Source organism: Falco biarmicus, chromosome 5 (genome assembly GCF_023638135.1).
Source record: "Falco biarmicus isolate bFalBia1 chromosome 5, bFalBia1.pri, whole genome shotgun sequence".
Classification (NCBI taxonomy): domain Eukaryota; kingdom Metazoa; phylum Chordata; class Aves; order Falconiformes; family Falconidae; genus Falco; species Falco biarmicus.
In genome coordinates this window covers 31,235,038-31,249,971 of record NC_079292.1, presented here as the reverse complement: position 1 = coordinate 31,249,971, position 14,934 = coordinate 31,235,038, and the positions used below count along the sequence as shown (strand labels likewise).

Sequence of the window (14,934 nt, the reverse complement as noted above, 5' to 3'; positions counted from 1 at the left end):
TCTTGAGTGAAGACATTTCAGCCAAGGAAGTCTACTTATGTATCATCACCTGGACACTCCCCAATGTTATTCACCTAGCAGTGGCTGAAGCCTTCCCCATAGGTATTTTTTTTGGTGGGTGGGTGGGTTGTTTGATTTCTTCTTTTAGAAGGAAACTATTTTTTCAACATGTGTAGAGGAAAATACCCACATCCTCCCCAATACACGCAATTTCATGTTTGACACCTTGAAGTGCATTTACTATACAAAAGATATCAAAAATATGTGCTGTAGCCTAACCATTCCTAATAAAACATTGTTATTTTTGTTAACAGCATGAATAATGCTAGTTAACTTAAGAGATTGTGTAGAAAATGTCAGTGGCACACACCTATACACAGATAGTTTTTAAGCTACTGGCCACAACACACTTAATTTCCACCTAATTATCTTATCTTGCATTATTGTACATTTAGGTATGATCAGTGTGAGATTACAGAATTTCACCATGTAATCAATGACCTACAAAAATTTGCCACTTTTCCACTGCTTCCTTCTCACCTCAAGAAAACAGAGCAGACTTTGTCTGTAAAGACGTTAGGTTTCTCTTTTTACCTTGGAGGAATGCCGTATGCAGAAAAACGCTAAGCTGGTTCTTTTACCCTTTACCTACAATGTAGGACAGCCACTAGAAGGAAGTAAACCATTCCTACGTTATTTCTTAACAAATACGATTTCTAAAGGCTGTTTATCTTTGCTTCTAGTGGACTCCCTGTGGTGCCATGTGAATGTGAAAACCTGCCAGATCTCCATTCCCCTGCTGCACTATAGCTTCCTGAACAGAAAGGCAAGTTATTATTAAATCACACACAGACTATCTCAGAAACAAAATATTCCAGCTACATAGGGGGACAACAAATGAACTGGTGAGGTAAGAGAGCAGTAATTACTGGAGGCAGGAAAACACAGACACAGCCCACTCCTGTCTCCTGGCTGAGGTTAGGAACCTGAGAAGCTGAAAAAGGATGCCATAATCTTTAGAAAACTGTACCTCAGTTGGTTTCTGTTCCCTGAAAGCTGTGAAGTGCCTCACAACTCAAGTACATGCCTGTTCTTGTTTCCTTCACTTTTCACAAAAGATGTTTGGTTTTTTTCAGCATTCTCAAGTCTTTTATTTTCCCCTTCAAATTCTCTCAGTTCAGCTCAGTCACAATTCTTGACATTTGACAAAAAAAAATTTGTGAAAGATGTAACTGAGTCTACAAACTTTGCGTAAGGCTTGTCTGAGGAGAAATGATGCTGACAAAGATATCCCCATGCAACCAGATCACACAAGATGAGTGTTCTTCATACTCACAGAACAGAGCAAATTGAGCAGCCACAGTTACGTTGGCAGCATACAAGCAGTAACAAAACCATAAAACTTATTTTTATATATCTATAAAAGATATATTCCTTACCTACACAAACTGATATAACACTTACTCCTAACCCTATGCCATCAGTCTATACAGACCATAAGGGTCCCGCAAAAGAAACCATGTATTTGAAAACGTACACTAAGCTTCTAGACAGGCACATTATATTTTAGTGAGGTTAGAATAATTACTGGTAATGGAAATAAAATATCAAAGTCAGGTGGAATTTACTGTACTGTTACAAATAAGTGTTTCCATAAAACCGCCACAGCAGTGAAACTGAGAAACAAAGTCTTAGTGCAGCATTTAATCGACACTATGAATGCCAGTTTTTCATGATTATTCCCACAGAATAGGAAGACCTAATGACATTCATTATCCTAACATTGCTAGCCTTCACCTTTCAGAAGTCACATATTTGATCTCTGGCTACAATAAAATTTCAGTCCATTTAATTACAACTTAATCACAGCTTTAGTGATTATTTAAATTGTAAGAAATTAAATTCTTAACTCAGGCTTCACAGAAGCACCTTTTTACTTAGAATCCTTCATTTGCCAAAGTAATCTTCTGAATTCCTTATTTTTAAACAGTTATCCTACAATTTAATTCTAAGACTATCCTTCTAGCAGGAAGACCAATTTCCTTTAAGTAGCATGGCATTTTTTGTGCGAATTGAAGAGATTCTCGGCTCTTAACATTAAAAAAAGCCTAAACAAAATTTCATTAGAACAACCTCCAACTGTCAAAGTGCTTAGCAAAGTCTGACTTCTCCTTCATAGCTCTCCTTTATGGACAAATGATCAGCTAAGAAGTAAAAAGACAGTCCTGAAGAACAAAAAAACACAAACTAAAATCTTACAAGACAGTTCTTTCAAAGACTTCTGAGATGATTAAGATAATTTTTCTGGTTCCTTAAAGATTTCAGGCTACAGATTATTTTGTCTAAGGTCCTTTAATTTTCTTTGTAGCATGCACCCATGTTCTTGACCTCCTCTCTTTAGTTTAAATTCTTGAGTTACTGCCAAAGCCTTTAGAAGTTTATAGTTACCATCTTCTACCTCTGGCTTTTAGCTTCATCAAGCAAAAAACCCCAACAGCAGCACCACATGAGGCAGCAAAAGAGAACTTCAGTATTCTCAAAGTTTCTGTTCTCTGAATAGCAGTACATAAAATAATCAGCAGAACTGAAAAAGCGTAACTATTTTCTTAATGTCTTTCACTATAATTCTAGTTTATTCATACATCTTTCCTTTTCTCTTCCTAGAGCTGGAAAGGACTTATAAGCAAATAATGACAAATTTCTATAATAAAGCACAGAAGATTTGGGTCAAAGTGAATGCAGATTTAGCAACTGCAAAAAGGAACGTGCAATTTCTTTAGACATTTAAAAACAAACAAAAATACACATTCTGCCATGGATTTGGGAACAAACTGCCTATTAGAATTCTCAAGATCCATTCCATTGTTATTTTTCTACGGTGGCAAAATAGTGCACTGTCAAAAGTATTATATTTAGTTCTCAGTTTATCATTGATAAATGTTAAAATAGTTATCAAAGAGAGGAATTCCTTGAAATCTAGATGGTGTTTTACGTCTCTGATAAACCTTTTGCATGCAAAGGAAAAAACCACCTTAATATGAAAACAATGGCATTATTATATACAAATTATAAGATATCTCATAGTTAATAGGTCTATAATAATATAGTAATAGAACATTTTCTGCAATTTCAGTACTATACTGCAAATATTGTACTAGGTTTGACAAAATTTGAGGAGACAACTTAAAAACAGATGAAATACTTATTCTGAAATTCAACTAACTTCCAGTTTCTTATTTTCTGCAGCTGATGTGACAAAAGAGCTTATATATCAACAAAGCAAATTTAATTTATGTAGCTAGGTGAAAGTGAACTTGTGAAATTCACACGTTTATTTGAGAGCTTTCCATGAACTCAAATCTGGTATTATAGTGATTTATAATGAAACCAAACAACCGAAGCCTTTTGTAGGAAGTATACAGGCTAGGAGAATGTTTTCACTCTGATTACTAGGCAGCTAATTCTACACTTCTGCACCATCCCACCCCAACACACCCACCCCTTTTAATCATTGACCATATTCGTAATTTTGGGCCCAACTTACCACTATTTCACTGTAGTTTTATAAGTCTAATTCTATCAGAAGTACCACATGCCCATTCTACCAAAATTAATTTCTACACAACAGAATATGGAGTGACTACAGATCTAAGGATAATGATATGTACTAGTGGGAGGAAACAAAACAGGACTATGCATTTATGTTAACATGACATGCACGGAAATAAACAATACAGCAAACCAAAATGGCACAGAATGGATCTCTTAACTAAAGTATTTAAGGAATGTGTAATGGAAGCTTTTACAAAAAAGGAGAGAAACGCTACCTGAGTTTTATTCCTCAGCAATGAACCTGATTCTACAGTGTTACTCGAGGCTTTAGGTCAAAAGAAGTACATTCTGCTATACCGTTTTATAGCATAGCTTAAGTTACCACATCCTTTTTAACTCCTCTTCATCCCACTATCACACACCATTCTGTTTACAAGGACCTTTTCCATCAAATCAAGCCTGCTGATTTGATAGAAACATAATATACTGCTTTCCACTGACTTTTTAACAATACTAACAATGCTGAATTAGGATGTTCAGAAATCCATTTTCTTCAATGGAGAAATCAGGTCCATTGTGCTCTTCAACCTTCTATGCTTCACTATATTAAATTAACTTCTCATATTATTTGTTAATTACATTTTTGACAGCAGTCAGTTTAATTTTAAAAGGTTTTAATGAGTGTGCTTAAATCACTGGACATAATTTATCTGAAAACGACAGAGCAGATGCAGCAAAGATTTTGGCAAGGTAGAAACTGAAAGCTCCCTCCAGTAACTTGTTACAACATGGCCCTGAGCTATGTGTCAGAAATGTCACCCACATTTTCTGGATACTAATTTTACAAAATCAGGACTGATGAAGAAAACATCAGTTTTAGCCATTGTTAATACACTAAAAAATGTTATTAAAGCATGCAAAGGAAATAGCATTGAACCACAGCCACAAATCAGGAATCAGAAAGTGCTCGTTCAGTTGAATCCAAATGCAACAAATTTTACTATCAAAATGTATCTGTTACAAAGTTAATAAATTATTTTTTTAAAGTTACCTGAGTTTCTTTCTTATTTGTTCCTTCTTCTGAATCGGACTGGTGTTCCTGTTCATTTTCATCACTCTGGTGAAAGAGGTGGAAGAGAAAAATATTTAAACTGTTGAAAGGCTAATGAGATTTTAAGGTATTCCCTATTTTTAATATGAAAATCTAAGAGCAGTAGACTTCCTTCTACCTAACTAAAATGAATAGAGAATTTAATGTGATACATCATGAAAATTATCAAACAAGTACATGTTTTCAGTACCAGAATGAGAGGAAACGTAACTTTGCATTTGGCACATGAAAATCTTGCTTCTACAGAATTACATACTGATCCCATGACAAAGAAAAGGGAAAGGGAATTGGCTGAAACAACAGCTATAACCCTTCTAATATGACAGCAATTCTTTCAGTTTTAAGTATAGGGCTACTTGTAATGTGCAAGATAATAAGTCTCATTATTACAGCTTTGGTATGCATGCAATAGAAAATAATTGTTCAATGATTATTTTTTCCTTAGATTATGATTAATTCCTATGAAGTTATGGTTATTACAGTATTCTAGAGTTCTTTTTAGTATTATCAACATAACTTAGATTTGATTTTTATTTTGTTCCTGAAAGCTTCAAACCAGGGAATACGTAAATTGCACAAGCATCAGTTTTTCCAGAACAATTAGTTATATATATCATATAAACTATTCTCAATCTTAAGAATAGAATATACACATTCCATATTGCTACAAGCTAAGGCTATAAATTAGCAGTAGCAATCATTCACTCACATCTTGAGTCCAAAAAGAAACTCCTGTAGATCGTCGTTTTTCTCTCGGTCGCCGCCTTTCCCTTATAGACTTAGGCTGTGACTTATCTTCTTCCTTTTCTTCCTCTTTTTTGCCCCCTTCTGTTAATAACAACTTTCTTATTCATTTAAGGATGACACAATCTAATTTTCTGAAATAATTCTCAGTCATGAAATTACTTACAATTATTTCTTTTACCTGAAATAAATTTGCTAAAGAGCTTCTTACCACATACAGGGTTTGCTGTAACATACATTCCTCAGAATATAGTTCTAAAATGCTGTAAATATTGTTCCAATTCTTGAACAGTAACTCCAAAAAACTAAATCCATCTCAGCCACCTAAACAAAACGTTTCAACCTAACAGTAATAAACTACACATCGGACTTAAAATTCAGTTTTCAAAACTGTCACCTAATAATTCAAACATCTTTGTCACCAGAGGTGTAAAAGTACAAAATATGAGAAGATAATTCTTCACCATTCCTCATCAAACAGGGGTTTTTTTGCTTAAGAATTCAATATATGAAAAAAAAAACCACCCCAAACAACAACACCCTTTTAAAAGAAGTCTGTTAAGTCATCCTTAGTGTTCCCCTTTTCATCACAGTCCTCTCCGTTTTTGCTCTAAGGAAGAAACGTGATCTCCTAGATTAGATTAGTAATGTATTACAGAATTCCTTTTTCTTTAAAAGAAATGCAATTGCAATTAAAAACTGACGTATCATCTCAGGCCTGTGTTTGTTCCCCTGTATGCTTATAAGTATTTGTACAAAAAGCCCTATTAAACAAACCTGCTCCAAGTTTTTTACCTACTATCATGCAGTCTATTCATTCTGCTGTTCTTTTAATAAAGAAACCACAGATTTGAGTTCAGATAGAAGCATCACTAGTAACTTTACCATCCCTAGTCTTCAGAGGGAAACAAGTATTTTAGTGTGAAGCAAGAATTAAACAGAAAAGGAGGAAATACAAATATTCATGGTGAACATATACCTGTCCTAATTAATTAAATAAATGATGATTTTACCTCTGGGCTTTCAGACAGTAAAGTATTTCTCCTCCTAAAGTCATAATTTGAAAAAAAAAACGACCTGCTGTAGCTAATATTTACCCATGAAATTTTTTTTGCATAGAACAGTCTAGAAAGTTTCCTAGCGTAAGCATGCATTACCGAAGAATCCTAATCCAAATTTAGTTCATGTTAGGACAGAGGGAAAAATAATCACAAAACATATCCCTGAAGCTAACTCCCGATAACTTCCTCAGCAAACACCAGTCTAGGGAATATGGCAACACTGCTATATAGTTTCACGGAGACTTGATCAATGGATCATTTAATCAGATCCTCTGTAAAACAAAACTATCGATTTCAATCAGTAATCCTATTCAAGTTACCAATCAATAACTTCAATTAAAGTATTTCTCCCAAGTCAACTCTAGCAGGCTTCCAACAGAGAACAGATCTCACTGTATGTCAACAGCCTCCTCCTTTGACAGGCAACCAATCAGGCACAACATCTCTGAGAATTATAGCAGGTGATTCACATGTGAAATGAGGGCAAAAACGTGACACTAGAGAAAAGCTTTTTTCTGACTTCTGAATCACGCAATCTGATCTTCGGCTAAAGATACTTCACTGGTTTACAGAATCTATTAAGATAGATAGAAATACACCACTGGACCCCCCCCCTTCCCTTTATTTTCAACTGTTCATAAAACGCTGAGAGATCATTAAGGCACCATTCCAATCCTCCAGTGTGGAAGGACTGAAACAAAATCCCAGTTATTCAGCAATTTTTTAATCAAGTAAAAATCCTCCTCAATACCTGCAAGTATTTAAACACTGAAACGTGGTATTTCATTATAGCTGGTGTGTTAAAGCAGAAATGAAAGCATTATGTGGATAGTGATGGCAGTGTATTCGACATTTCTATGACCCACCAATGGAAAACACACAGATGCACATATGAACGGCTGCAAAGCACCAGCAAGTACAGGAAATCTTTCTTCCTCTGTACACACAAGTTTTAGAATTTCTTACAGAAGATGGGAATAAGATACATCCTCAGTGGTCTTACATATCACACCCCATTTTGAACTACCTTTACAAACGTAATCTGCTCTTTGTCAATTAAAACAACAACAAAAAAACCCCTTCACAAACAGTACTCCTACCTCTCTCACTTTCCTTTGTTCCACTCCGAGAATAGGCAGAAGTTATACCTATAAGGCTGTTTGGTCTGTTTAGTGGACTTGGAGTTGAAAGAGAGCTAGTGGAGGTGGACAGCGAAGAGGTGGATGATGAAGAAGTTGAAGTTGAAGTTGGTCTATAGCGATGATATGGCTATTCAGCAGAAAAATGTCAAAATTAATTTACCAAGATTAAACAAATAAAAGCTACAGGGTATTAAAACATTTAAATAGATAAATAATTCTTACAGTAGTACCAAAATTAAAATATCATAGTTGGAGTTAAGATTCATATAATTTCTCTACCTAAAGAGACCCATCATGAAAATACCTCTTCAACAGTTCGGGAATATCTTTGTCTATAATCATCATCTTTAGTTTCAGATTCTTTTTTTTCTTCTTGTTTTTCTTTGTCTTGCTTTTCTTTCTCTTCTTTTTCTTTTTCTTCATTTTCCTGTTCTCTGGTTCGTGTGGGACGACTTCTTCCTATAGTTTTTTCAGCTTCTTGAAGATCTGTCAGTGTTACACCCTGTGAAAAAAGCAGCCAGCAAACATTCAAATATAGCACTCCTGTTAATGTAGATGATCACATTATATAAATACATATTTTAAAGACAAAATTCAGCTTAAAAAGAAATAATTCTATCTATTAAGAAATCACTTTTACCTATACATTCCACCTATAAGCTCTTCTCTTGAATCCTGGAACCAAACGTCCCCCTTTGACTAGTGGGAAGTGTTTGCTGTAATGAGGTCTATCACAGATCCTCCCAGCAACACAATTTTTAATTGACCTAGTACCTACCAATCATGTAGAAAATCATACAGAAATCATTTAAGAACCCACTAGATCCTTCCAATATCATCATAAGCATACTAAATATTTTTGAAAGAACCCTAAAAATACAATTTATACAATCTAGATTGTATAAAAATACAATCTAAAATACCAGATTTTTAGAAATGTTGATAGTTTACAAATTCACTCACTGCAACTGGATTTTTAGGTCAACAAAACATAACAAATTGCATTGACAGCCCCAGAGAAAGTTAAAACTCATTTCTTATTTCCTTGTTATTCTGAGGCTCAAAACTAGTATTGAAATAAGCTCAGAAAGCAAATATTTTTTTGAAGACAGCTTTTCTCTACTTCACTTTTCAGCTGATAATATCTGAGATGCTGCTCAAAACACTTCACAACCTATTCTTCAAAGTCAACTTTGCAGCTTATCAGTTATTTAATTGCTTTGTATGTTGATGAAGTTTTAATACAGTAATTTACGGTAGTTCCTTCACTATAAAGATTCAACAATAATTGGCTTGTAGTTTGACCATCTCTCAGGGCTCTGAGTTAGTATCAAGAAGTAAAAAAGAACTGCAGTAATATAAAGTTTTATCAAGCAGTGTGGCACTCTCAATAGGAAAGAACCAGAAATATTTGAGGGGTTTAAAAACTGCAAAGATTTGAAAGTAACATCAGTAACCAATGTAGATATAGATTGGCCTTATAGCAGATAAAGACGATGACTAGAGTATTTCTTTGTGCTATGTGCTGATTATTCTCAAGTTTGTCAGCAGATGCAAAAAAAGATGGGTAGACAGACTCCAGAGGATAGTTGTTGGTGATTGCTCCACTGCCCAAAAATTGTTCAAGTACTGTTTAAAGATAATCTATTTTGCTACTGTCACATCCTTCCCTATATGAGGATTGCACTGGTTGCAATTCAACATGAGGTAGTTCTGATAGAAATTTGGAAGAACCACAAAATGTATCAGTGTGTAAACTAAGACAGAAACATTGAAAGGAGACACGTAGTTAGATTCTAGATTAGCAGCAAGAAACAAAACCCCCTTCCTTAATACTCTTCCATATCCACAGAAACTAGGTTGTATGTGTTTATTTTCCACTATCATAGACCTCATTAGCTATCCATGTGTTGGTCAGCTCAATCACATTATCCTGAGTAGTCCCTGCACAGAAAAAAGACTTAGAAATGGAAATAAATACTGTACTAAGTAGTATAGGAAGTAAATATAGTATTAAGTCTTCAGCCAAAAGCATATAGCTGTTTAGTTCTTGAAGGTTTCAGAGTCTTAGATTTAAACATCTACATAACATCCTATACAATTACTGGAGTAAGTCATTTTAACATAATGCAATCAAAACCTTCCTTTCAATTTTGTATTAAGTCACTCTTCAGTGAATACAAAAAGCAACTTTCAGTACACAATGAAGGGTCCTAAACCTTTCAGGGAAGAAAGGTAAAAAAAAAAGAAAGAGGCTTTATTACATCTGGTACAAGTTCTTTTATACCAGGAAAAACCATCAGTTTATTAGAGCTTCACTGGGAAGTTAAAACATCACTATACTCAGGGACCTACATGGGTATGGTTCTATAAATGTAGAAGCTTTAATGAAACTATACCTGTGTAGATCTTCTAGACTGTCTTGCTTGCCTGGATCTAGCTTTTCTTTGGGACTCTGACTCTTCATCCCGTACTGGAGTGAGGTATGATCTAAAGAGTTAATTACATACAAAATTGGCAAATGATAATTTTCATACAAATTTATTGAATTGTCAGAAAAAACCCACATTATATGACTAGAAACCAAAGCAGTAAGAAGAAAGTCTTCAACTATGTAAGACATTATATTTTAGACATTTAATCTATATCAATGATTTATTCATCAAGATAGAAACCTTAAAACTCAACATATATACAGTGTTTTCCTACTTTAATTTAGATTTCTTTTTACCACCTCCAAATATAACAAGCTTTTTTGTTACTATGTTAGTTAAGTCTACTAACATAGGGGTAAAGGACCGCTGAGATTCAGCCAGTTACACATTTATACATAAAATACATATGTGTGTGTATTAACTTTTAACATAACTTGTAGGCTTTTAGAAAAAGCTAAATGAACTGCTAATGCAGAAAACCTAATTGCACCAGAAATTAATTTTTTTAATTTAAATTAACCAGAGATTAAACTTAGATCTATTGCACCAGGGATTAAAAATCCTTGAGATGGTGGTTACCATATTTTCACATGAATCAACCATGCTTCATAATCCAAGTCTCTTTCAAAAAAACTGCTTAAAAATAAATCCTCATGAAATCCACAAAAATCCTGCAGACTAAGCAGGTAATTATAATCAAAGCCAAAAGGCTACTAGAGTAGACATACAAGGTACAGACTCTTTAAAGATTCTCCAAGCCAGGTAACTGGGGTGGAAAAAAAAAAAAAAAAAAGGAAAAAAAAAAAGACAAGAAAATGAAAAATAAGAAATACATGTATACCTCCAAATGTATAATTGTGTGTATATGTATGTAAGTATGTAAAGCTATCATGAAAGAAATTAAAGTTTTTAATGCATTTGTTGATTTTCTATTACAGCATATTCTGGGAATGCTATTATAATTTAACCATTTTTTAAAATCCTTAGATTAGCTAAAATCAGAAAAATTTGAAAAAGCAGAATCAGAAGGTTGCTACAAGGTTGCACAAAACCTCTCTGAGCTTCTTTAGATCATAAAATTAGCTCCATTGAAATTGGTAGAGTCAGATTCTGTAACGTTTTCTGCTTGTTTGTATTTTAAAATCTAACTAAGAATATTTGTTTAACGATTCAGTAATTGGCTAGCGATTATATTCAAAAGCCATCACCTATTAACACAAATTACATATTTTTTAGCTTTAGCACATACTAAAACCAGTTGTAAAACAATTCTCAGTTTTAAAAATAAACTTTATTTACACAGGCCTATTGACTACTACCAATGTTCTATCTCTATTAAACAAATTACCCCCAAAACACAGGAGAATATTTCTAACTACCTGCTATACTCAAAAATGTAGAAACACCTCCTATCTTATGACACATGTTAAAAAACCTCTCACTACATTAATTTGATTTCCCTATCCTGTTTTCTTGCAAACAGTGTTTTGATAGACTTTCAATTTTCCTAGAGCACTGGGCCCTACCTGTTTTAGGAAAAGGGTGCCTGTTATCTGCTTCAGCTAAATGACCTGAAATAGTACCTACCTAAGAAGTTTGAATGGCAGAGCAGGTGTAATCTTTAGGGCTTGAAAATTGCTACTAATTACTCCATATAACTTGCTCTTAAGTAACTGGTGTACATATGCCTACCCTCCAATAAATCCAAAATACTTCAAACCTCACTGAGGGAAAATTAAAACTCACAACTTGCCAGGTGCACACCACAGCTGCTTTAGAGTAGGAAGTGTCCTCCCCTAGCATCCCTCGTGTATGCCACACAAGTTATTATACAAAGGTTTAAAGATTCAGGTTTGTCATTCTCTTCCCTGCTTCTCTAAACCAAGCCTAAAAAATCAGATAAATATAGCTTCTTCAGCTACTCTATAAGAAGGATGCAACGTTACATGCTTCATTACTAAAAGCAGTTTATAAAGTCTTTACTTTTCAAATATTCTTCAAAATTCTGCTTCAAACATACTTTCTAAATATACACTTTCAGTCTATAAGTATGGATAAAACAATTTCATTTCTTAGGAAAATATTTAGCATATACAGACAGGTTTTTCATGTGCATATAAACATAAATAGATACACATAAGCACATATATATATGTATCTGTGTTCATATATATATTTATATATAAATAAATAAAAATATGCATGTGCTGGTATTTAGAGCAGTACCTTTTCTCACATGCAGTAATTATTCCAGTTTGGCTGATTCCTAAGATTTAATGGATATCTTAATATGCCATCAAGAATGCATCTGCAAGAGCGTATTACACAATTGGCCCAGAGTCAGACAAAAACAAGGAACTTCAGGCCAATTGCAGGTATCTAAAATGGATGTAGCATATGCGCATTAGTATACACACACTAGTGAGAGCAAACAAGACAGCAAAGCCTTAGTTCTAAATTTCCTTGCTTTCCTAGCTCATATGAGACTTAAATAGCATTTGCATTTTAAAAATGGAACTGCTTTTGAAAAAAAATGCATTTTGTCGGTTTCAGTTTTGATTTATTGGGTTCAATCAAATTTCTCTATGGAAAATGCAGGTTCTGACTGTGGTTGTTATTGGAATGGGTTGTAGGCACCTGTGGGAACCTCCTGAAACATGGTGGGAAAGAAAAAAAAAAAATAATCCCCATTTCATAACAGTTACTTCATCTCAGTTTTGGGTACGAAAGGAAGGCTATGGGAAACAGACTATCCTAAATAGGCCTAAAGCTATGAAGAGTCTTTGAATGTTGTTGCTGCCTTAAGTGAACCAAGAAATGCAGGTTTCTTCTGTAACAGCAAACAGCTTCATTACCTCCGTGAACATCCACACATCTGGCACTGATAGAGGAATTACATTTCAAAACTACTTACAGTAGCAACACAGAAATCTGAACTTGCATCTCAGTGGAAGGTTGAAGGATAAACATATATATCCAGAAGAACCACCACCCAGGGAAAGCTAACAGGATTTAACAATCTCGTGAAATCTTACTTTTGCTTCCATAAATAGCAGGTAACAAGTCTTTACAGAAACATAAATACGCACTAATCTTAACGCATTTCTGTAACTGTAACAGAAACCTGACCATATTCTTAAAATAAAATTTCTATCAGCTTCTTACTCATTCTTCATACTGAACAGCTCTTAAACCATTGCGTTTACAACTGTATGTTTCAACTAGAAGAGACGCTAAATGATGCAATGAAATAATCTGAATGTGTTGAGTTCAATGCTCTTTTCTCAGTACTGCCAGGCACAAAAAATGTCTGAAAAAATCCTGCATTGTAACATAGCATACTGCCAGGATTACAGTAGCTCAAGCAGCAGCAACTTGTAGTAAGCAACTGATTATTGACTTTTCTTATTTTTAATTCAGTCTTTTTCCATAGTTCCATTATGGGCATTTTTAAGATGACTCATTTTATCTATTAACAGAAATACAAAGATGAAAATACCACATGCTAAATGAGAACCCAAGGCCAGTCAAAAATATACAATATCAAAGTTCAAATTTAATGAACAGTCTCTACCAGTACTAAGCTCTTACATAAATTGAGGCATATTGATAGTTGCTTCCATAAACTGCATGCAAACAACACTGCTTTACATACTGTACTATCCAAATTTGTGGTAACCAACACATTCCTTTAAATAAAAAAAAACACCAAACTTTTGTATAAGAGCAACATTACTTCCTTTACACACCTCCGTCTCTCCCTGACCTCTGATGTTGAGGATACAGTGCCAGAAGTAGCTGTAGTCATGGCTGTGGTAATGGCTGTAGCATTTACAACAGATGGTGCAACAGGAACGGTCACTGCTGTAGGAACACTGTCCTTTTCTTTCTCAGTACTATCCTCAGCCCACAAACGATTTGAGGTACTACAGCATAACAAGCAGCAACACAAAAAAAGAGAAAAGGAAACAGCTAAACAATGAAAGCACTTTACTAAACAACTAGTAACATGTAAATTGAGGGATGGATTTTTTTTTTTTTTAAAAGCAAACTGAAAAAATGTCTCTACTGTGAAAGCTCAACTTGAGCTATTAAATTTAATAAATGAAGAATTATCAGTTCACAAAAACTGAACTTCTATTCTTCATACCCTTGTAACATTGGAATTATTCTTTTATACCAACATGGCTGTCACTTTACAGAAGCCAGCCATTCACAATTTTCAAGCCAAATTGTATAAAATTGGAACAAATTTGACAGGAAAGGGAAAAAATCCAGAGCCCCAGGATCTACTAAACAAGAACGCATGCACATACATAAGCACACAATAGACCTGACAAATAAAAAAAAAAAAAAAAAAAAGGAAGTGCGCTGGTGCCATTACCTGCTTTGCACACCTGCTGAAGTAGAACCCGTTGTACTCTTTGTAGTAGTGTTTGCGCTGGCAGGCAGTGCTTTCTGAAGACCAGCAGAAGAGGTAACTGTTGATGCGGTACTTGGAACATTAGAACTAATCAAATCATCTTGTCTTCTTCCAAAGGAGCCACTGAAGGAGAGATGTGTACAATGGATGCATTCATATTATGTACCTTTGCTCAGTAAAATATCACAAAGCTGTGAAAGATTCATTAAATTCCTGCCCATGTATTCTGTGTCTCAGTTGAATCTGAGAAAATTCTGGGGCAAAAGATGCATTTTCTTCACTATTTCCTTGACTGGGACCTTTAATCTATGACTTCAGAGGGCAGCAGAAGTGTCCCTTAGTCCTGACTGTTTCTTCACACGGAGAGGAGACAAAAAATGGAATCTTGCCGTTTTATGTATGATTCTCTTGATTGCATCTACTGAAGTGTTCCTATAGGGCCCCCAATATCCCACTTTTAAATCTG

The 14,934-nt window shown here is 34.5% G+C and overlaps 1 protein-coding gene across 3 annotated transcripts in view; it reads right to left on the bottom strand.

Moving 5' to 3' along the window:
* Positions 1-14,934, bottom strand: part of PPP1R12A (protein phosphatase 1 regulatory subunit 12A) — a 121,897-nt gene that overhangs the window by 16,710 nt on the left and 90,253 nt on the right. For 2 of the 3 annotated variants that reach the window (XM_056338939.1, XM_056338941.1), the window contains 7 exons: positions 14,430-14,591; positions 13,795-13,971; positions 10,010-10,100; positions 7,915-8,112; positions 7,569-7,737; positions 5,373-5,491; positions 4,604-4,669 (listed from right to left, as the gene is read on the bottom strand). In XM_056338939.1, the coding sequence (XP_056194914.1) occupies positions 4,604-4,669; positions 5,373-5,491; positions 7,569-7,737; positions 7,915-8,112; positions 10,010-10,100; positions 13,795-13,971; positions 14,430-14,591 (982 nt within the window). The remainder of the gene's footprint in view (positions 1-4,603; positions 4,670-5,372; positions 5,492-7,568; positions 7,738-7,914; positions 8,113-10,009; positions 10,101-13,794; positions 13,972-14,429; positions 14,592-14,934) is intronic. The other variant, XM_056338940.1, reaches the window with a different exon arrangement.